Source organism: Rhipicephalus microplus, chromosome 6 (genome assembly GCF_043290135.1).
Source record: "Rhipicephalus microplus isolate Deutch F79 chromosome 6, USDA_Rmic, whole genome shotgun sequence".
Classification (NCBI taxonomy): domain Eukaryota; kingdom Metazoa; phylum Arthropoda; class Arachnida; order Ixodida; family Ixodidae; genus Rhipicephalus; species Rhipicephalus microplus.
Genome location: NC_134705.1, coordinates 183,439,566 through 183,462,722, shown reverse-complemented (window position 1 = coordinate 183,462,722; position 23,157 = coordinate 183,439,566). Strand labels below are relative to the sequence as shown.

The following is a 23,157-nucleotide window of genomic DNA, read 5'->3' as shown; positions in this document are numbered from 1 at the left end:
ACAGTGTACTGTGTACGTAAGATATGTCGTTCGACGTAATACCTGGGTAAGTATCCACAAGGTCTCTTATTTTCACTTTAACTGATCTCAAAGGCCATTTTTTGTCACCTAGTGAACGATAGAAGCGGCCACATGACGTAGTAGCTGCCTAGTATAAAATAAAATTTACGTCAAAGACTACTTGACTACTTAGTTGTCTTTTTTTAAATATTTGTAATGAAAAAAAACTTCAAGCCCAAAACGTTGTGAGATTTGAATACACGCACATAAAAAAACCCTTTCTGTAGTGTGATTAATGGCCGCTTAAAGTGCTGCAAGCGCATGCGATGCCTTTTGTTATTTATTTTATTTGCGTGCACGTTAGCCGTGACGTCACGCGTAAAGCGAAACAAAAATACAAGAGCTGTTTCCTGTGTGCGATCATTTTCTCGCCGTAGTCGTTTTGGTTGGCCTTGTGTTTGTTTGGTATTGTTTACCGTTTTGTGTGTTCATGAGGGCCACATCGGTTTTGTCAACGTGAGTACGCAGCCCTTTTAGAACGAAAATTTGCGAATTCTCGCGACATCGCATTGACTAGGCGTTTCTGTGTTGACCGCGCTCATTCCTGTTCGCGAAACACTCTGCAGTTAAGAAGGAGGAAAGTGAAACTGTTCGCGATAAACTCGACCCGTTTTAGGATAGTTACGAGCAGTTAACGAAGGTTTGAATACGCTGAACGTTTTACCGATGTAGCGTAGCGTAAGCTTTCGCAGCGCATGTGACCCAGTTTTGCGGTTTCTTCGGAGGATAATACGATCGCACATTGGCGCTATCGATCTTCGTTTCAGGAAGCGTAGGTCGCGGAGTTGCAGGCAGGGCTCTACACAAATTCGCGTGCGTTTTGTTTCACGCTTTCGTGTCGCACGAAGGCACCCGGATGCACAATAGCCGTGCGTCTGTTACGTCGAAACTGCTTTCGTCTCGCGTTTATCTCCCGAGAATTTCGCCCGTGTAAACGAGGCTCGCTAAGCCTCGTTTACGCGTATGTTTGGTTTTGGTTTTTCTTTTTGTTGTTTCCTGGTCGTGAATGGAAGGCGCCATGCGACACACGTACTACAGTGTATTAACACTGTACACGCACGGACAGCGCGTTGTGCTTGGCCAGCCTTTTGTTCTCGTTCTGTAGGTGTAGGTGCAGAAAGAGTACGCTGCGCGCGATTGAATCGCTCGAAGCAGGAACTCGAGCCGCTGACGAATCTCGACGCGATCGCGTACGTACGCGCTGCTATCGCGTTCTGATAGGCGTTCCGTCGGGGCCTCTCCTTCTACCGTTTCAGATGACGGAGCTTGTGAGGCGCGTTTCCGTCGGCAGCGGGAACGTGTGGCTAGCAATGTCCGTCTAGACCGGGAGCCAAACATGTCCAGCTCGGATACCGACCCGGCGGACGGCGCCCGATGTCCGGAGGGCGACTGCGGACAGCACGGCGACGCCGAGGGTTCCAGCGCCTCGGCGGCGACGCAGACCGAAGAGAAGACGCCCGCTGGAGTGCGACAGAAGTTGAGGACCCTGACGTTCGGTCGACGTCGAAGCAAGAACGCGACGTCGTCACCGGCTGGCACCGTGACCGCTACCAAGGAACAGCCTTCGTCGTCCCGCGATTGCAAGCCGGCGCGGAAGGGTGGTTGGGGTTTCAAGCTCGGGTGTAGATCGCGGCGCACGGCGTCTGCAGCCGCTGATCCCGTCGCTAGCGATCACCCGACGGGCTGTCCCATATGCATCTGCACCGGGTACCGCCGGACGGAGGAACGAAGCGTCGACGCCGAGGCCGCGTTGAGAGTGACGCCGCCCCGCAGTCACGGCAAGTTCGCCTGCAACCCGGACGGCAAGTACCGGGGCGACGAGTATCAGGTGGACGACTGGGACGAGCGGGCTCGCAAGGAGCGGGCCCGCGAAATCGAAGAGGGAGTCGACCCTCCCCCAGGTTTCCGTAGCGACGGCCGACCCTCGACCTCGTCTTCCTCCTCCGAAGAACAGCCGAGGGCCGCCGCGGTGCCCTCGCCGCAGCCTCTTCAACAACAGCTTCCCGAACTTGCCCTCGCTCTCCGCAACCAACTCGGCTTTGCCGGCGGCAACCCCGAGAGCCTGTCCCTGCCGTGGGAGGTCCTGAGCCAGATATGGGACGTGGCCCCGCAGGTCCACACCCAGGTCGACTACATGCACTGCCTGGTTCCCGACTTGCTCGGCATCACCTCGTGCAGCTTCTACTGGGGCAAGATGGACCGGTACGAGGCCGAGCGGCTGCTGGAGAACAAGCCCGAGGGCACCTTCCTGCTCCGCGACTCGGCCCAGGAAGAGTACCTGTTCTCGGTGAGCTTCCGGAGGTACGGGCGCTCGCTGCATGCCCGCGTCGAGCAGTGGAACCATCGGTTCAGCTTCGACTCGCACGACCCCGGGGTGTTCTCGTCGCGCACTGTGTGCGGGCTCGTCGAGCACTACAAGGACCCGTCGTGCTGCATGTACTTCGAGCCCATGCTCACGCGGCCCCTGCACCGGACTTTCGTCTTCCCTCTGCAGCACTTGGCACGTGCGGTAATCTGCTCCTGCATTGCGTACGACAGTGCCGCAAAGCTGCCCCTGCCACGTAGCCTCAAGAGCTACCTGCGCGAGTATCACTACAAGCAGCGGGTGCGTGTGCGCCAGATTGAGGATGGGGGCACTACGGTGCAGGACTATGGGCCAGGCACCAGCCGTGGGTATGGGCTGCTCGGTGCCTCCGCACTCAATGGCTGCCACATCAACCCGGACGTCGGTTGACGTCCCCAATTACCTACGACTTCGTTCAACTGCCCTTTTGGAAGGTCAGGACCAAGTTGTACTAGTTAGGTTCAGCCAGTCGCTGTTTGCAGTTGACAGTAGTTGCTTCGAAGATACAAACTTTGCATAGAAGTGACCTTTAGAAGGTTAGCATCTTGGGGCGGTTGACAAAGGCATACAGGGTCTGTCCATGAGGTAATAAGACTGGGTCTGGTAAAAAGAATTATTGGTCCGATTACTACGTAATATTTAAATTCTTCGAAATGGTTTCATTGGGTGTCGATACACCAATTACAGTGAGATTCCGATGCTGCAAAGGTTTTCTGAAAGTTGACAGCCGTGACCTTATTCAAAGACTATGACAAACTGTTGGATGGTGAGCACATTGTAAGAACTGCGACATTTCTGGCTTCTCTTGTAGCTTAGGAAGCAAGAAGTAGTCTGCCATGATCACGCCATGGATGACATACAGCCCTGATACAGTAACGTCGGAAAGGTGTTGTAATCTGTGTGTCATTGCCCAAGGAAAATACATTGAAGTATTTAAGTAATATCTACCGATAGAAGCAGTCATTTTTTTTTTAACCAGAACCGGTCTCGCTACCTTTCGGACAGGCTCTGTTTATTAGACTATAGGAAGAGGGGTGAGAATTGACAGAACCATAGACAAGGCAGGGGGACAAAATTGCACTTGTCTGCCATGTTTTGCGCCGTTCCCTTTAGCCAGAATTTGCCGAGTTGGTAAGCACTTGGCTCGCACAACGGGACTGCACGTTTGGAAGATCTGTTACCATGCAACGGCTCGTTCAAATCCTTTTTTGGGTGTATGTACGAGCTATCGAACAATATTTTACATTCTCCGCAGGTGCCTTGTCCACAGTTGCAGCTGCCAAGATTACAGTTCAAAGCAGCAAACTCGAAATGAAAAAACAAATGGAGTTTAACGACATGTAGTTCTTTTTAGAAACATTGTATATGAATCGCACCTGTGAAATTTGTTTTGCGTGAAGTATGTTTGAAGAAAAGGGAAAGCAAGCAAAGGTGGATATATGTATTTTAGCACTGTCATTATGTGGAGGAGGTTCTATTTTTGCCGCCGTTTAATCACATTTTGGCAAGGTTCTGAAAATTTCCGGTGCGCATCAGGTACAGCACTGTTGGTGTTTTAACTTCAGTGCTGATGTTCCAAATATCATGCTCAGAGCTTTTTCTGAAAAATTGAATTTTGGTAACTGTTGACATATCCATATTGGTTTATTCACTTTTTCTTGTTTGTGTGTTAAACATAAAAATTCCGGTGTTGTTGGTGCACTTTGGTCCGGTGATGTTGGTGCATTTGTTGTGCTTTTTTCTTGGAAGTGTCCATGGTAAATCAAATGCTGATGTGCTCAGGGCTGCCCTTTTGTAGAAATGCCTTTCTACTGAGTTTCACGCTAGATTTACTGTGTACAACTCGAGGCCGACAAGTTGATTTCGGTGATAACATCGGCAAACCGTTGCTTGGACTGCTGATGAAGAAATTTAATTCATTAGCGTCCGAAAAGGCAGTTCTACAAAATAGCATCCCAAATTGTGGTTGTCTACTTGGTTGCATTGCTCTTTTTGTGGTACAGTAGGACATCTTTGTATTTTTGGCCAATTGTAACACACCTAGCCCCGTGCCATGGATGGCATTGTGGGCTCTGTATGAGAGACTGGAACTTCAAAAAATTGCTAATGGTGGCAGCACTTCGACAGGACTTTTCTGTCTGAAGACTCATAGAATGCATGTCAATTTTTTTAATGGATTTTATTTTCACAGTTTGAGCGTGTGTGTATGGTTGGAAATGCGTTAATTCTGGAGACAACACGGTGACCACGCGCTCGTATTTTTAAATATTTATGAAATTAGTGGTGCCTGTAGCTGTGCATACTCCGCTTCATATGTAGCAGGTGGTGTTGCAGACACTACGCAAGTTTCGCAGCCTTGCGGATCTTTCTCGGAGCATTTTACAGCGCACTGCTCGAATCTGGAAAATTTTCTACAGGATGAAATACTTCGTGTTCTACGACTATGACTTTTTCTGCGCGAGTTTGCATCGAATTGAATATTGCTCGCAGCGTGTTTGCGCTTTTCCTAGGCAACGCGCTTCGTCCTGATCGTTCCAGTCTACAAATCAGGTAACAGAGATTCTCCACTAAATTACCGTCCCATATCCTTAACAAGTATCCCCTGCAAAATCATGGAACATGTCATCTACTCCCATATCATCAACTTCTTGGACTCAATGCACTTTTTTCATCCTTCTCAACACGGGTTCCGAAGGGGTTATTCTTGTGAAACGCAGCTGGCCATTTTCATTCACGACTTACATTCTAACCTTGACTGCAACATTCAGACCGATGCTCTTTTCCTGGATTTCGCCAAAGCATTTGACACTGTCCCTCACAAACGCCTAATTCTTAAATTATCTCTGTTAAATCTAGATCCTAATGTACTTGCATGGATAACATCTTTCCTGACTAATCGTTCCCAATTTGTGTTTGTTAATAATCACTCATCTAACCGACTACCTGTAACCTCAGGTGTCCCGCAAGGGTCTGTCTTAGGGCCTCTACTCTTTCTAATTTACATTAACGACCTACCATTGCATGTATCATGTAACTTTCGTATGTTTGCCGATGACTGCGTAATCTACCGATCAGTAACCAACATTCATGACCAAACACTAATTCAGCATGATCTTAACAACATACAAACATGGTGTGATCGTTGGTTAATGAACTTAAATCCTAATAAATGTAAGCTCGTTTCTTTTTCTCGCCACCGTAACCCTTTTGAGTTTACCTATTCCATTACTAATGTTCCCATACAATCAGTTCAATCATTCAAATACCTCGGCATCACCTTGGCTCATGACCTGTCTTGGCGTCATCACACTACTAACATCATCTCGTCTGCTAATAAATCACTCGGGTTTCTCAGACGACACTTACGCCATACTCCGCCTCACGTCAAGACGCTTGCATACAAATCATTTATCAGGTCCAAACTCGAGTATGCATCTTCCATCTGGAGCCCTCATCAATCATACATCATAAGTGAACTCGAATCACTTCAAAATCGGGCTACCAGGTTCATTCATTCTGCATATTCATACGATATCAGCATCTCATCTCTAAAGGCGGAATCAGGTCTAGAAACCCTTGCTTCACGCCGACGGTGTGCCACCCTCTCTCTTTTTCATATGTTTTATTTCAGTTTACTGAATCATCCACCGTACATCACGCCCCCTCCGCACATATCCCATCGCACTGGTCATCCGTTACAAGTCGCATTACCACGTACCCGGACCACTGTATTCCAAGCCTCCTTTTTCGTAAGAGCAGCAAAAGACTGGAATGGCCTTCCTCACGCCACCTGTGCCATCACTAACCCATCTATGTTTGCAGAAGCCATTAAAAACACCGTTGTATAGTTCTCTTTTTTTTTTTTTTTTTGTTATGCACCACCCCTTATGTAATACCCCTACAGGGGGTCTTTAAGGAAATAAAAGTGAAGTGAAGTGAAGTGAAGAGTGCAAATGATGCGTTATGCACCGTCCTTCTTCAGGGGGTAATCTGTAGTGCTGCTAAGTCTGAGGACGTGAGTTCCATTGGCGGCAGCTGCATCTTAACGGGGGCGAAATTCGGCCGCATCCATGTGCTTGATACAGGTTCATGTTGAAGAAACCCAAGATGATTCGAAAACCCCCTGGTAGAGCGTGCCTCTAATGACCCCCCCCCCCAAATTACTCGTCCTTGGTGCTTATCGCAGAAATTCTTGCTTGTTTTGACGGTGGATAAGCTATAATTGAGTAATTACAGCGTAATTACCAGCATATGAGACTTAATTACACATTGATTTGCATAGCACAGGCCTACATATGAATCGCACACCTGTCCAGACAAATTTACTTACTTAAAGCACCGCTTCTTGACGTAGGTGGAACCAGTGATAAAAGCCCCCCTTGCCTTCACAGCGTTCAATGCTACATGTAAAGTGGAGTATAGCCGCACAGTTTTTATGATTTATTATCGCAGTGGCCAGGGAGCTGGGTATATGTTATACAACCTCACAAATGTGTACAACTTCCTCCCCACTCCCTTGGAATAGAACCTTGGCTACATGCCCTGTTCTTATCATACTTTTGCAGGCTCCTTCTTGTTTGTAAAATAGGTGTTCAAATGGCATCTCATTCAGAACAAGTTATATAAATATATATATTGTCAAAAAAATCATTGGTGGATGCTCAACTGTGCTGTGAAGACAGTTTGACTCTGTTTGTGCAAAGCTATCCATCATGAGAATTGAAGTTAGTTACTAGATATATATGGAGCCATTATTTGAGTATCCGAACATAAAAGAGGAGATAGGTCCCAGAGTCAGTTTTGGACTCCATTTTCGGTGAATTGTACTGGCTGGTGCACTTTGTCCATTCTTGTTTTCATTGAGGTGCAGCGTCTGCTTTATTAAATGTAAGGAAATAGAGTTTTAAAAAGAAGTTTGAATGTTGTCGCATTTTGCTGCTGTCCACTTCAAGTAGCATGGGAACTGCCTAAAAATTTTCTGGACTGGCAGAAACGGAATTCCAGAGGAAATTATTGGTCTATACACTGTTCCAATCAGAGTAGTAGTGGGGGCTGTTTGTTTGCCAAATTACACTTAACGACCGAGTCGCACTGATGAGTTTGTGTGGCAAACATATTTCTCGACAAATTAGGCAGATGCATTTTCTTACACCTCTTGCTTATCCTCAAGTTTCTGATTGGAAGCATTCATTGTCTTGTTGGGTGATGGATATGTAATGCACTCTTTTGTTCATCACATCAAAGGGTTAGTGAGCACAAGTTTTCCAAGAAGGGCCCCGGGAACTTTAATTTTTTCAAAAGTAGTCTCAAAACGTATTCCAGTCTGCAGTCAAGGCTCCTGTGAATGTGCGAGCCAAATATTATTGTACTGCATGCAGCGATGAATTTACAGTTTTGTGTCATATACAACGAAAAATTGCTCTCTTTCCCGTGGGGAAACTATACAGCAGGTGGGATCAACTGAGCAAGACAAGTATTCACTGATAGCATGAACTGCACGTACACTTGACGTATGTGGTAAAATACTGTGGTTGGAGTTTCGAGAGGCAGCGGAGACGATTAATAAGACCATTTTTCTTAAACAGTTGTTAAAGGTGTTGCAGGGCTGCTTAAAGAAAAAAAGTTCTGCACAAATTGAGGAGGTTGCTATGCATTCCTGCTTAGGGGGGGAGGGGCATTTAGATAAAAATAGTGCTTTGATTAAATTAAACCTGGGGTGCGACCATTCTGACGAAGCTTTCTTTTGTGTTAACGTGGTGAAGATCCTATTTCTAGCGAAGATGCGTAACAGGTGAAAATACGCGTTATTTTGCCTTGTTTTGTATTACACTTCTTACAGGGGAGGACGGAAGCTACACTCGGTGAGAAACCTAAATGTGTAGCAAGAGCTAGCCAGTGTGGCTATCTTCTGCCTCCACGTTATACACTAAACATTTCCTGCCATAGCGACGACTGCGGCTGTCTGCTAGGTGGATTGCACTGGTATTGCACGTGAATGCTTGTCTACTTGGAAGCATGTGGCTCTAAGAGAAAGCGTTGAAGAGAAGAGCCGGAATCGGTCTCAGTCTGGCGAATTTTAAAAACAACTTAGACCGTGAAAGGTAGTTTGCACGGCTCTAAAACCGTTTGCAGTTGTGCGAATGGCTTTCTAGCGGTGGAAACGGCAATCGCAACGCAGTGACTGTAATGATCCCCGTACTTCAGCATGAAGAGATTTGTTGCAAGAGAAAATGTAGAAAGAAGAAGCTTATGATTCTGAAATTTCAATACGTCTTTGTCATGTCACGAGTTACGAAGTTCTGGGAGCTTTGAAATTCCCGACAGCATTCCCAGTTTACGAGGAAGCAGCCACAATGAGTTAAGTTCGGTCTCTTGTTCATTTAAAATGCAACTTAGCGGGTTTTTACTTGTGAACAACCAATTAGGCACTTTATAATGCCGTCGAGATTCATTACATCATTGCAGGAAGGGGGCGAATGTCGAAGCAAGTGTTGCCACCCTCCTCTCGTTTATGCATCTATTCGAACTTGCCAGGCCCCTATCTCGCAGAAGCATCAACTTTGATATTGTAGAACCACATTTCACGTTAATACTGCTCAATCCATTCCTTTTTCTTCAGCAATGCTTTTAAGATTGGGAATAAGATTGACAATAGATTGAGGACCTGCTGTCGGTACAGACCATTTGCTCAGAGCTCTGTAACATGCGCAAGTATTTACCAGAGTTTTTATGTTTTATTTTAATTGGTGGTATGAGAACTTGCACTGACACACTTTGCTCACGAATGTCTGTATCTGAAGAGTTGTCACTAGCTCAACTATTTGGTTACCGTGTATATGATTAAACAAGATTAGCGATGTGCTTGTTTTATTTTATTGTTTATCGAATGTGTCTGTGTTCTGCTTGTGGAAGTTTTGTGGAATGTAAGTTGGCACAGCATGAAGTGGAGGAAACTGTTCTGGTGGGGAGCCGTGTTCTGGCTACGTGCCGAGTACAAAACAGAAACAAAAATGCTTTTGATACCCGGTCCGTTAGGAGACCGTAGAAATTGTTTTTTTAGCTGTATGAAAGTATTGATTACTTTGGCAAAAAATATGCATATACAGTTTCATGCAGTTCCACGGAGCCACAGATGTAAACAACATGAACAAGAGTTTGTCTTTGTAACGCTTGTTATTTATTGTCCCGTTGCGTCTTGTACATTATTCCGTGCGTCAGAATACCCTTTTTTTACCCCGTGTACATAGTGTAAGTAATGTCCTTAGCACCCTGTCCAGTGTGCGTGAATTGTTTCCCTACATGTATTTCACTGCTCACATTTGTTAATTATTCATGACTGTGAAAAGAAAAATAATAAAGTTGGAAGATGCCACATTCTTTCTCTTTCGAAACGCCTGCACGACCAGTAGCGGCATTGTGCCTGCGTGTGGCAGGTCGCGGTTTCGATCCGCGACAACAGTGGCTGGCATTCCCACGACGGACGAATGCAAGAAGCTTCTCTTGCCATGCCTGTGCCTCAGAAACCCCACATGCTTAAACTTGGGTTTAATTGCTCTACCACAATGTATCTCTTAACCCACCGCATTCTCCTGTATGCACAATGTGTGTGGGTGTAACAACTTGGTAAAGGTTTTGATGGTTGGGTGTTACTCTAATACAATGGCTTTGCCAAATGGCACGTTCTTCAGACTTTTTATATGCCCTAGTTGATGAGGTAAGTGGCAGCTTTGTTTGAAGTTGAGTTGAAACGATGTTCTATGCTACCAACTGGGCGTGTTGTAGGTACTGGTGGCGAAGTGCTACAGAAAATGGAGGCTATAGCCCTTTTGCCCGTGTTCTTTCAAAGTCTTCGCGCTTTTTAGCATTTTACCCTCTCGAGGAATGTTTAAAATGCAATGTTGCTTTTTTAAATGTGACCTTTGAAACATTATTGCCCATCATTGCCCGTGAAAGTTGAAACGTCTGCCATTGTTTCATTTCAAGTTCACTGCATTTCTCCCTATCTCTTTTTGTTTTGTTCTTACAGTTGTCATTTGCTATGCTAGGCAGAAAAAAAGAGTGCCATTTTTGGAACTATACATAGCTGCCATGCAAAGACTCTATTTAAATAGTTTTGTTAGGCAGAAAAAGGAGTGCCATTTTTGGACATAGCTGGCATTCGAAGTCGCTACTAGTGACACGACAACGAACAACACTTGAAATCCTCTGTTACAATGTTTTAAAATATGGAACTTTCTTTTATACCACTGCATATCCTGATACAATTGCACTGGAAATCCAAGAAACAAACGTCTTCTAGCTATCGCCGCCTGTCAACCGGCGATGTCATCAATGTGTGTTAGAAAGGAAAGGCACTATACTCGCGGACAACTTCTCTTGGCAATGAAGGGAAAGCTACGAGAGCGGGGCTTCTGCATATGTGCTACTGTAGTTCAGTATGGCATGCTTTTCGCACTTCTATGCAAAATGATGGCTGCGTGCACGCAGTGTTTCATATCGACGCAGACCCCGCTTGGTGTTCAAGATACCCGTAACAGGCGCTGCTTTCTCATACATGCACAAATGCGAAAGGACAATGTATAAGTAAAAACAAATGCGAATATCTTACTGGTGTGGGCTACGTCCACTCAAACAGCTACATGCAAAAATTGAAGGCCGTATTTTTCATATATCACGAAGAAAATATATAAGGACACAATCGTGGGACTACATTCATTGGCGGTTGGATACGTGTGATTTGTGTGTGTACCTTTTGCTGAATTACCAAGAAAAGCTGTACGGCAGTGTAGAGCACTTTTCATGTGAATATAAAGAAATTAGGTGTAAATTGGATTGTATCACTCACAGTCGACTCGGTCTAAGCATCAGAAGTCGCATCGCCTTCGAGTCCGCAGAAAAGAGGAACACACATACTAATGTGAACAGCACCAGCCTCTCTTTACATTGCCCTGAAGGCTTTCCAGTTAACAATTTATGTATTTTTAACAATCTGTGCACACTCAATGAGAGTTTTCTGTTGTCTCTGGCAGATCAATGGAGTGAGTTTCGGTGTGTTCTTTTCAGGACATTGCATAATGCAGCAAATCAGTGCCCCATATCATCCTAAACAAGTATAGAACCTTCTTGGTCCTAAACGCCTAAAGATCGATGGATAGATATGCGGGGTTTAACGCTCCAAAACCACCACATGATTATGAGAGACGCCGTAGCGGAGGACTCCGTAAATTTCGACCAGCTGGGGTTCTTCAACATGCACCCGAATCTGAGCACAGGCTGAAGATGGAAGTGTGGCAGCTTGGGCTAGTTGGATCGTGTTGCCTCATGGCGAGTAATGTAAGCGCATCTATGTGTAAGTACAACAAAGCATTAGCATGGACCAGTGATACATGTTTAACACTTTCCAGACACCTGAAGATAGCGTGACCTGTCAATCAGCCCAGACCGGCGCGATATCCCTTGTAAACTTTCTTGTTCAGAAAAATTTTCGCCGTATTTATCTTTGCAAGGATGGCGCGGAAGCAAATACTGCATAGGACAGCAGAACTCCGTCTTGCCCAGCTTTGTTGGTCGTGAAAACAAGACGAATGCAGCGGATATTAGTGCCTGCAATCACGTCTGCAATGTCATAAAACATCGCCTTTGAGACTTGTAATTTAAAAATGATGATGATGGTCATTCAACAAAGTGAAACTCAGTTTTGTAAAAAAAAGTTACTTCAAAAGCATGAAGCTAATTTGTTGATTGTGTTAGGTTTTTTTTAAATATAATATTGCGCATTACATAAGCACTGATAATGCGCCGTCAAATTCTGATAGTGACAATTCTTTTTTAGTCTGGCAACTGCGTTTGTCTTTTCCGGCTTTTTTTTATATTTTTGATCGCTATATAAGCCGTTGCTTTTGGCGCGGAGGCGCATATACAGCACCGTTGGTCTTCTTGGTTCGCGTTCGAGTGAGCTGTCAAACTAGTAAGCAATGTCTGGACGCGGCAAGGGCGGGAAGGCGAAGACGAAGGGCAAGTCCCGTTCCTCTCGGGCCGGTCTCCAGTTTCCCGTGGGCCGTATTCATCGGCTTCTAAGGAAGGGGAACTACAGCGAGCGCGTTGGTGCCGGCGCGCCAGTCTACCTCGCAGCCGTCCTGGAGTACCTTGCAGCCGAGGTGCTCGAATTGGCGGGAAACGCAGCGCGTGACAACAAGAAGACCCGCATCATCCCGCGTCACCTTCAGCTTGCCATCCGCAACGATGAGGAGCTCAACAAACTCCTCTCCGGCGTGACCATCTCCCAAGGCGGCGTCCTACCGAACATCCAGGCCGTGCTCCTTCCCAAGAAGACTGGACAAACGAGCACCGGCGGCAAACCCGGCAAGAAAGGCTCCAGCCAGGAGTTCTGAGGACATTTTTATTTAGTCATCCCTCATGTGAAGCCGTCTCTTAGCTAGCCGGCCGCTCTGAGCGGCGTCGCGAATGCCCCCATCTTTTAATGCAGTCTGTGCAGTCTGTGTTTGCTTTGTCGCTAGGCCTAAGGCCGGATTTTTTTTTTTCCTGGCGGCACTCATTCATGCATCCATTTTTTTTTTGTCCCTTGTGCTGTGCGACACCTTCCCATTGTCATCTTGGGCAGTCTTCGTGAATTACCTGTAAAATCCTGTCAAATTGTGGTCACCGAACAAATAAAAGCACTTTGAACCGCTTATAATTGTACTTTGTTTTTACTTCGGTGTTACCGAACCCTGCGGCAACGATGCCCGCTGCAAGGTTTGTGTTAACGAGTGTCAAGTCTATTAGACTATTGCCGCTGATGACAGGTTTGCATGTTCTACTTAATTTACGTAAGTACTGTTTTTATATGGCTGGCTGCTGAAGGATAAAAGCAGTAGCTGTTCGTATTTGAGTATAACATCAGCAGGACACTCTATAAAAACATAAGTTTGAAAGAATTTTTTTTTTTTTTCAGCCAACCTCCTACAGTGCTTTGCTTCCGTTTACTGCAAACGCACAATGAAAATATCGTCTTCAGCAAAGAAAAACAAATATGGCTCTAAGACTTCGCGCCATTTTCTACGTCTATGTGCTTTCACTGCCTTTCAGAGTTGAAAACCTAAGCAACGTATCTTCTCAGTCTCGTTTGTTTCTCCTATTCGTTTTACTCGTATTTGAACACACGGCGTTCTACAGTCGGTGTTCTTTTCACGATTGACAAATCTCGGATAACTCGGCGAAGTGTTCTTTTACGTTTCAGACGCTAGACAACGCTAGAGGGCTTTCGCCAACGCGTGCTGCGCCGATGGTGTGTGTGTGTGGCCGCGACCGGAGGGTTGACTGCACCGAGGATTTTCGGAATTTCCACACCGAAGAACGTTAGCCCACATGGTTGAGATGAGCGTTATGGTGTCGAAGACTGCGCTTAGCGTTGCTGCCGGAGTTTGCGGCACTCTATTCCTAGGGTACTGCATTTATTTCGACCGAAAGCGCCGGAGCGACCCGCTCTTCAAGCAAAAACTGAGGGAACGTAAGTAGTGAAATCATTTTTCCGTACAACTACAAGGAATGGAAACGCTGGGGCATCGTTATTGTAGTACTGCCATTTGTACAGGCCTAGATGTTCACCTTAATTCAGCTGTCTCCTAGCGAGAACGTAGGGGATTGCACGTGGGATAGCGCTTGCCCTGACCATGGATGCCAACGTCGAGGTGTGATATCGCGCTCGTTTGAATTAACACTGTTTTGTCGCGCGTTTCAGGACGAGCCAAGGCACAGCAACAGAAAGAGCAAGCGCGGAGGGGCACTGGAAAGGTTAGATATCGCGGCAGTGGATTGTGTCGTTTCTTCGTTTTGGTAGTTAGTAACACCCGTAACTATGCGCGTGTGCAGTTGCCGGACCTGAAAGACTACGACGCAGTACAGAAGTTCTTCATCCACGAGGTACAGATGGGCGAAGAACTGCTGGCGCAAGGTAAGATTGCCCCGGCATCGCTTGCGTCATTTGGGGCGTGCGGTGGTGCTTAATTTCTGTGAAAAATCCGAGCTGATAAGCACGTTCCACCGTGAGGCACTTAACTCGGAACGATGCGCTTCTTACAAAGTGTGGTTTTGTCGAAACTGCTACCTTATGCGTGGGTCGATATGAGTACGACGCCCACCGCAAGGCCAGAAACTTTTATCTCTAGAGCTGTAATCGCTACATTTGTTCTCGTTTCCTCTACCCGACCGATAACGTTAGCTTCTAGTATTTGGTTAGAAACTGTTGATGTACTTAAAACTACGCACAGATAAGGCAGGGCGTGTTTCCTGTCTAGTTATCAGGGTCTAGCCATGTACCAATTGGCATGACTGCAACTACTACTGAACATTTGATTTTCTCTTATCTCAGAGAAAGTTGGCCCCTTTAGAGTTGTGTCACTGCCAAAGATTCCTTCTAGTGGTGCCTGTTTGTGTACCGTAACAGGCTGCAGGTTCTGTCATGCATGTTCCATGACCTACCCAGCCAAATTTTTGGTCACGGTTACCTACTTGTGTTTTGCATCCCATACCACAGTTTTCTCTCTTATCGAAATTTCGCAGCGCTTTGTTTCTCTGTGAACATTTAATCTTTTTGTATAGGGATAAACTGGCTTATGGGGACACATACTGGTCATAACCATCGTTATCGACGTCTCATTTGCGATAAGGCTGCATTGAATAACCATGTAGTCTGTTACAATCGGGTGTTATTTCGTGTACTACAGGCCGTCGCGCTAGTTACTGCAGCATGTATGTCATGCGGTCCCTGTAGTAACTATTAGTTGAGTGCAACTTAAGATGGCAGTGGCATTTTCACCTCGGAGGCCTACTGCACATAGGCCTACTGTAATGAGCCTGTGCTCTTTATTGATGTCATTAGCCTCCGGGTTAGTGACCCCATGGTCAGAGAATTCTCACCAAGTAAATGAGTGTGGCTGTTTCTTTGGTCACAGAGGCAAATGATTGGTTGTTGCACTGTCACGGCGAGGCTCCTCCTACCAGAAGGGGTACCGATCTTAATTATTTTAAACCTGTGTTTATTGCGTCATGTGAATCTCTTGTATACAGACTGCTCTGAGCGATCAGTAAAGGGTTATATTTTGTTTTGATATTGAAGTCTTTTTTTTTTTTTTGCCACACCTACCGATGCACCGACACGTACCCTAACCTGAGATCCCTTCACGCTATTTATCCTGACATGTTTCCCAATGACGCTTGCCCCGCATGTGGGGATGTATCCACGCTGGCGCACATGCTCTGGTAGTGCAAGGCAATGTACACTAACCCCAACACTACATCGGTCAGGTGGGAGGCGGCCCTACGCAGCTCCCTCCTGGCCGACCAACTTTGGGCCGTCCAGCAGGCCCGCGGAGCGGCCGATAGGCTTGGCCTAACGGTCCCGACGTGGGAGTCGCCCGCTGCGCGCTGACGCGCGCCTTGCAGGACCTCAATAAAGTTTTGCAACCAACCTACCGATGCCAACATTAGTCGGACGTTGGGCTATAGTGTCAGTTCTGATGACTTTGCACGCCAGTATGGGTAGTTGATCACGTCAGGTACCGAAACATACAAAATGGCTGTTCGCATGTCCCCAAAAAACCTTCAGAGATAGCTGCTTGCGTGTCGCCAATAAAGCGACGGAATAGAGTGGTCATGGAAACATCACGACGTATTGCGTGAGCGCATGACAGGAACTCGTGCCGTGTCACGACGTCTGGATACAGTAGGAACCGAAACTAGCTTTTGAAAATCTGTGATAGTTTCTCAGTGTGTATTCGTGTTTACCAGGACACTTTCTAGACTCACGAGTACTTGGTCTTTCATTTGATGCAAGACAAGAAGCAATATTTCTGCCTTAGTACTTCAAGTTGTATGCAACTATACATACCTGTTGTTTTTCTCGGACAGACGTAACTATGGATGGAGACATGAGTTCAGGTACAGAAAAGAGATGGCACAGGTGCTGACCAGCAAATGAATCTTACTGAAATGACGGATACTTGTATACCGCATGTAGGGTATTGTTGCCAAATTAAAGAGAAAAAAAAAAGAGCAACAAAGGCTCCATCTATTCAAACACATATTTGAAGTTTCTTCTTTCCTCTGATGACGTGTTACAACATGCGTGTCAGACTCACAAATCGGAGTCAGTCAACAGTTGGTGCTCGTGTCTTTTTTCTGTCCATATCCGCAGCGTTGTTGCCCACTAAAAAAAAAAAAAGTGAATCGAGGCTAGCTACTTTTAGTTTCTAGACTATACAGGGTTTCCCAACTATCATGCAGCACGAATTCAAAAAGGAAGGCCAACATTTCGTGAAGCAAACCTAGTACATATTGTTCCTAGTGGACTGGAGTAGCCACCACTAGTTTTGCATTAATAAGGTTTAATTAATTAGTAATAGCATTTATAACATGACAAGCACTCATGTAATTATCAAAGTGTTAATGAGGAATGTATAGGCATGTTCAAATGAAACCTTGCTACACCATATTCACTTGAGTTATTGACATAATTATGACAATAAATGTCATTTAATAAAAAAATTGTAGTGGCTGCTCCGGTGTACTACGAACAGCCAAACCATGAAAGTGGTACAACTAGAAGAATAAGGCTGGGGTGGATCACATTCAGCAAGCATTCTCAAGTCATGAATGGGAATCTACCACTGACCCTCAAGAGGAAAGTATATGACAGCTGCATCTTGCATAGTAGAAACCTGGAGGCTTAGGAAGAGGGCTCAGCTTGAATTGAGGACGATGCAGCGAGCGATGGAAAGGAAAATGATGGGTGCAACCTTAAGAGACAAGAAGAGAGCACAGTGGGTTAGGGAACAAACCAAGGTTAAAGGGCCACTCACCATGTTTGACAATTTTGAGCTGACAAGCCCAATGCGTAGACGAGGCGTTCATGATCACGTCTGCTTAAATTTGCAACGCTACACGCCGCAAAAACGGGTCAAATTTCAAAATGAACGCTGCTCCCCCTCCCCTTTGCCGGCACGCGCCTTGAGAATGAGGGCGTGAGGTGCGCGTATAAATGGCCCTACGTACACGGCAATGCAGTGACGTTTCTCCTCTACGTAGACGACTCTGCTCTGACGCTGCAGACAGTAGCACGTGATATGGCGAAAATTATTTAACATGGCATGCGTAGTTTATGTAATTTGTTGCTTAAAAAGATCAATAAAACTCTAGATAATGAGACGCAATAAGGGAATGTGAGTGTCTTTATTGCATTTTTCTCCCGCGAATCGCAAGGAGATGCGGGGCTAATGTGTCGGCGTTTCGCATGCGTTCGTGTTCCCGCGGTAAGCGCATGGAGCAGACGACCGCCGTAGAACGCTCCTACTCGTTCGCGCACTCATTGTGCTCATCTATTCTACCGCGTCTAAGCCAGCGTTTCCATACGATCCCGCAGAAACAGGCAGAAGACTACAAAATAACGCTGGTCAACAAAGCAACGCCGCTCGCGTGCTCGGGGGTTGGACTTGTTTGGGCACGTCATGCGCACATAACCTCTTGGGCGGATGCCTGAGAGGGTGGGGAAGAGATTTGGCTTGCGAAAGCTACGAGGAGGAGCGGCAAGGGTTGCGAGCTCGCCTCCTCTCATCGTCGTTTCGCGCCGCTTCAAAAAACCTGTTTTCTCCGCTATTGATGAACCGATTCAAAAAAATTTTTGTGGTAAAATGTTCCTCATCGGACACCCAACAACTTCCACTGTCTAACTAAAATTTGGTATGCGGCCTGGTGAGTGACCCTTTAAGGATATGACAGTTGAAATCAATAAGAGGAAATAGACATGGGCCGGGCACGTAGCGGATAGGCAGGATTACCGCTGGTCATGAAGGGTAACTGACTGGATTCTCAGAGAAGGCAAATGCTCAAGGGAGAGACAGAAAGTTAGGTGGGCTGATGAGATTAAAAAGTTCACAGATATAACGGGACAGCAAAAACACTGGGTTGACTGGACCATGGGAGAGGCCTTTGCTCTACTGTGGGCGTAGTCAGGCTAATGATGATGCTGCAGAGAGTGAGCACAGGTGTCTGTGCTTATAATTTATGGCATAGTGGAAAATTATGATTTATAGCATAGCGAATACCATGCAAGCATACTTGTATTAGTTGCTCCAAAAGAGTTCATAACAAGCTCTAGAGAGGCCTCTGTTACTGCTCTCGCTACAACTGTGTTGCATGTTCTGCTCAGGGTTAGCGTATTTTCTCGCAAAGCTTGAGAATTGCCTTATGACCCCTTCAACGTTTTCGGAGTGTGGCAGAAGTGACTGACGGTATGTCAGGTGGGGTACCGCTTTCAAGTTGTCACCGTCTTCAATGTGTGCTGTGTTCCCTCCACCTTTGTGCAGGCGACATCGAGAACGGCGTGGAGCATCTGAGCAGTGCGGTGGCTGTCTGCGGCCAGCCCCAGCAGCTGCTGCAGGTTCTGCAGCAGACCCTGCCTCCCCAGGTGTTCCACCTACTCCTGCAGCGCCTGCCCGTCGTCTCGCAGGTCAGTGATGACGTGGCAATCACACATTCGGGCTCATGGAATGAAGAATGACATCGAAACTTTGAGTGTAATGACTGCTATGTATCAGGGAACATCGACTATGCGTCCCCTTGTTTTGCAGTCACCTGCAGTTTGCATCGAATCGATTTGGTCCTGGCAAATTGTCGATTCTACTTCGGAATTTTACACTGGCCCTGCACTGTGCGATAAATCTACAGTATCGACCGAAAAAAAAAGTTTTTTTTCTAATGTTACCTGGCATGCAATGGAAATGAAGATCGTAGGCATAACATCAACCCTTTCAGGCACAACTTATGAAGAACTGTTTCTACAGCAGACTCGTTAAACGGAACCTGAAGGGACCAAGGAAATATGTTTTGTTTAACGGGAGTTCTGTTTATTAAGAGATGAATAAGGGTAGAGACAATTGTGCGATAGGCACTTGTTTCATTTAAAGTTTAGTTCAACAGATTTCCCTTTGTTGAGAGTTTACTGCATATGTTCCAAATTTACACAAGAGGAAACATTTGTGAAAGTGCGGATGGAACCAACATTTAGATATCAAATTTGCACTACGTTATTTCACAGCGCTTGGTAATTTGTTTAGTAATGTGCAATTATTCCATTAAATTCACTCCGAAATTTTCCTATTCAAGCTTCCTGAAGTCAACGACCAAGTGGCAGTGGTCCCTTCAGATACGTTTTTCAATATGCTTCACCCCATCACACTCTCGTATTGCGGCAAAGCCGCCTATGAGGCTCTGTTACAGTCTTGGAACACTTTGTTAGGTGGGTTGCTGTACATTGTGGTAATCACGGTCCTCATTGTAGTTGAGACCACGGCGAGTTTAGGCTTGCTGAGCCACAGGGCAGTGTATACCGTGTCCTGCACACATAGAGTGTATCGCTCCGCGCGTGCTCAACTAGCAAAGCGTTCAGCGCAGCACAGCGAAACTGTTTAACACACACACAAACACTTCATTGCTTTTGGTGGCACCCCAAACACAGTACAACGTCCGCTCCCGGGATGCGGGCAGCAAAGGGCTCCCGCACGCGACGAACATACAAAAAAAGGGGGCGAACTGAGAGCATGTTGCAGCTGGCAATGGTGAGCTTTAATGCGCAGCTTTAAAAGTGGCCCCTTGCACTGTCGCAATGACCACTAAGCCTGGTATCGACAGCTAGGACAAATATCTGTACATGTGGGCCACTGGCAAGTGTGGCACAGTGTAGTGCAACCCTGCACGAGCACTAGGCCCCGCTCTTTGGCATTTCATACAAAACCATAGCCATTGCAATGGTAAACACGCCCAATAAAGCTGTTAGGCGTCCGGGCAGGCTAGAGTTGGTGATTCCCCAGCGGATGTCGGACAGGTTGAAAAACACTGTGTTTTCTGTGTGCTGCCTAGGGAGAGAGAGAATGTCCCGGTGCGCTCGTGACTAGGTCACGCCGATCTCGCTAGGTGAGACCACGCGCAACGAGACCATGACAACCGGTGCGTGGTGCCGATTTCTACGAAGCCTAGCCAAACCAGGACGTCCTAGTTGTCTCAGACGTGACCCAGTATTATATGATTTGGTTCAAGCTGTTTTAAATTTTTTTCTCACTTGTACGTCCTACTTTCCTTGGCATGCAGCGCCTAGCAGACAGTGCTGGAGGACCACCACTGGTTGAAGATGACGTCGAGTAAGCGTCAACACCGGCACCTCCAGGCCACACCCGTCGCCGACCATCGCAGCGTCTTGGAACACTGATTGGAATAAGTCCCCATCATGCCTGGAAATCAAGATGCTTGGTGCAGACATCTGCTTATAGATGATTTGTACCATAGACTTGGAAAACATTTTGTAGTCTGTTTCTCTTTTTTGTGTTTCTCAAATCTTTGCTCCCTAAAGGTCATTGATAAGCGTTAAATTGCGTCAACGATAAACGTCACCTGGTGAAGCTCCTGACGTTTTTTTTAGCACCTATATTGAAAGCATAAATTATGAAAAACGTCTGCAATTCATACCACATATCTTGTGTCACTTAATGCAACATGTGATTTCACTGCTAGCGTAACGCTATATGACTTAGTGGCACATCAGTCTGAATCGTCGAGTGATTGAAAAGATTGTCAAAAGATTTCTGTGGATGTTGTGAAAAGTGTAAGACCCGCACGGTACTACTGATACAGTCGAAATTGCTGCTACACAGGCGCAATAAATGCTATGTTTTGCGAGTTAGAAAGGCCGAGTTATTGTAATTTGCTCAATATATTTTGAAGCTTAGCTGAGAGTTAGGTTTGTTTCACGAGTTGCAGAGTGCGTCTCTTGAGTTCGTGTTAGCAGATCAAGTTGCCCAGATGTACCGCGTCACACTCAGTGTTGCACAGTTTTCTTTCCTGGGTGTTTATGCACACTTAACTGTTACTTTAGTTCTGTAACAGCATGGGGCAATCTGTTGTTTGTTGCCCTCAAATTGCGTTAGATAAGGATTGTTGAAAAGGAAAAAAATCAATGAAACGTTACTGTAACAAGTGTTGTGAGTGGCGGATGTAGTTAAGTAGGGAAGTGTATCAAAAGCTTGTTTCCCAACTCTCTTTTTTGACTACTCCGAAGTAGGCTTGCGACAATGTTGCACGTTGTACCTTGGCCACATGGGACACTTTCAATCTTAATTGAGCTTAGTCACAGTCGATTGTGTCACCTGTGAGCGAGGCGTTGCAAGGAAGCGACCGTGTTGTGGAAGCACACTCTAGGTTTTTCAGCGAGGTGATGACAAGTACGGACGAGACCACAACTGAATTTCAGTGCACAGGCCCTGCAACCTCTGGCAGTAACTTCACTAGACAGCGTTTACTTGAAAAAAAACTAGTATTGTCATTGTCACAGCCACAGCATGGCTTGTGAGGGAGCAAACACGGATCAGACCATCTTGCAGTATCAGCTTACATGAACAGAGAGAGTGGCGTATTACCGACAAGATAAGATCAAGATAGACCTCTGGTCATCTGGGACAGTTCTTTCTTGGGGCAACCTACGGGGAATCAATGAATATTGCTGTTGAAATGTGCTACGTGAAACATGTATATAGTGAGTGCTGATAGTTTCTTACTAATTTCTCCGGCATGCTGTTGCTTATGCTACAGAAAACCCTGAAGCATTCACACATATTCTTGGAAATAGCCATTGCACTATAACTTTGTTTCACTGCACTGAATTCACAACACATTTGCTCGTACGTGAAGCAGTGCGAGGAAACTGAAGACGCACGCAGCAAGAGACGGGGCATGCTGCAAGTGCCAACTTTAGTTGCATGCTTCTGATCTAGCCATTTGTTTTCTTGCATTATAACTGTGAAAAATGTTGTACTATACTAGTGAAGCCAGATGTCCATACGTGCCGGCTCAAGTTATTTTGAGAGGCAGTGATTACAACCAAATAAAACCAGATTCGGACTTTTACCAGCGGTGTTCCTGTCTCCTGCCTATTCTCTAGGTGGCGCTTACATCACCGGAATGAGTCGTGTCGGTGCTCTTCTTGCTGCGAATGGGGTGTTATGCTTGCTTTAATAGCTTGTTTGTTCTTTTATGTCAATTTGCGGCATTACAGTTGGTGCTGGCTAAGTAATTTGGTTTTATGTATTTTTGGGACCCTCGAGGTACAGTTTGTATGTTATAGAGGAAAACGTTGAGTATACCATGAAAGAGTAGAAAATACAGAATTAGTTGTGCAAAGAGAAGCACTACATAATACCAGTAATTAAATGCAGAGAGAGTGCATTTTACTAAAGGAGCAACGTAGACACTATTATTAAATGTACACGAATACACATCACAAAACTGGGAGTGTCTCTGTGTAAGTATATATGTGTAATTGTACCATTTAGTACCATTTCTTGTTTCATGTTGACAATACAGTTGAAAGCCTGTATGAGAAAGATTCCCTGGGTAGTAATTATCTTTTATATAAGATGTCTTAAGCAAAGTACCAAGTATGCATTTTGTTATCAATACCCACTTCAATGTAGACACGCTGCTGTCTGTTATACCCATTTGTTTCTTACGTCACTGTCTATCGTTAAAAGGTTTGACCGCTTGGTTAGAACTCAAAACGACGTGAGCTTCACCTACAGGACCATGGCTCACTTGTGAAAGGCAGGTGAGCCATGCCAGCAGCAAGTTACCTTTTCATCCACTTCACTTTCTTCACATTTACTACGAATAACATAACGTCTTCTTTTTTTGTATGTTGGTTTTAATTAATG

General features: G+C 45.7%; 2 protein-coding genes across 2 annotated transcripts; both read left to right on the top strand.

Annotated features, from left to right (window-relative positions):
• The first annotated feature begins 359 nt into the window (after positions 1-359).
• Positions 360-22,354, top strand: LOC119167035 (suppressor of cytokine signaling 5). The gene is made up of 5 exons (XM_037418442.2): positions 360-516; positions 1,317-2,701; positions 14,327-14,357; positions 18,766-18,908; positions 20,546-22,354. The coding sequence occupies exons 2-5, from the start codon at positions 1,397-1,399 to the stop codon at positions 20,597-20,599; spliced, it is 1,533 nt and encodes a 510-aa protein (XP_037274339.2). The 5' UTR covers positions 360-516; positions 1,317-1,396; the 3' UTR covers positions 20,600-22,354.
• LOC119167034 (histone H2A) lies at positions 12,315-13,100 on the top strand. Its single transcript, XM_037418440.2, has one exon. The coding sequence runs from the start codon at positions 12,379-12,381 to the stop codon at positions 12,793-12,795; it is 417 nt and encodes a 138-aa protein (XP_037274337.1). The 5' UTR covers positions 12,315-12,378; the 3' UTR covers positions 12,796-13,100.
• Positions 22,355-23,157: the final 803 nt, after the last annotated feature.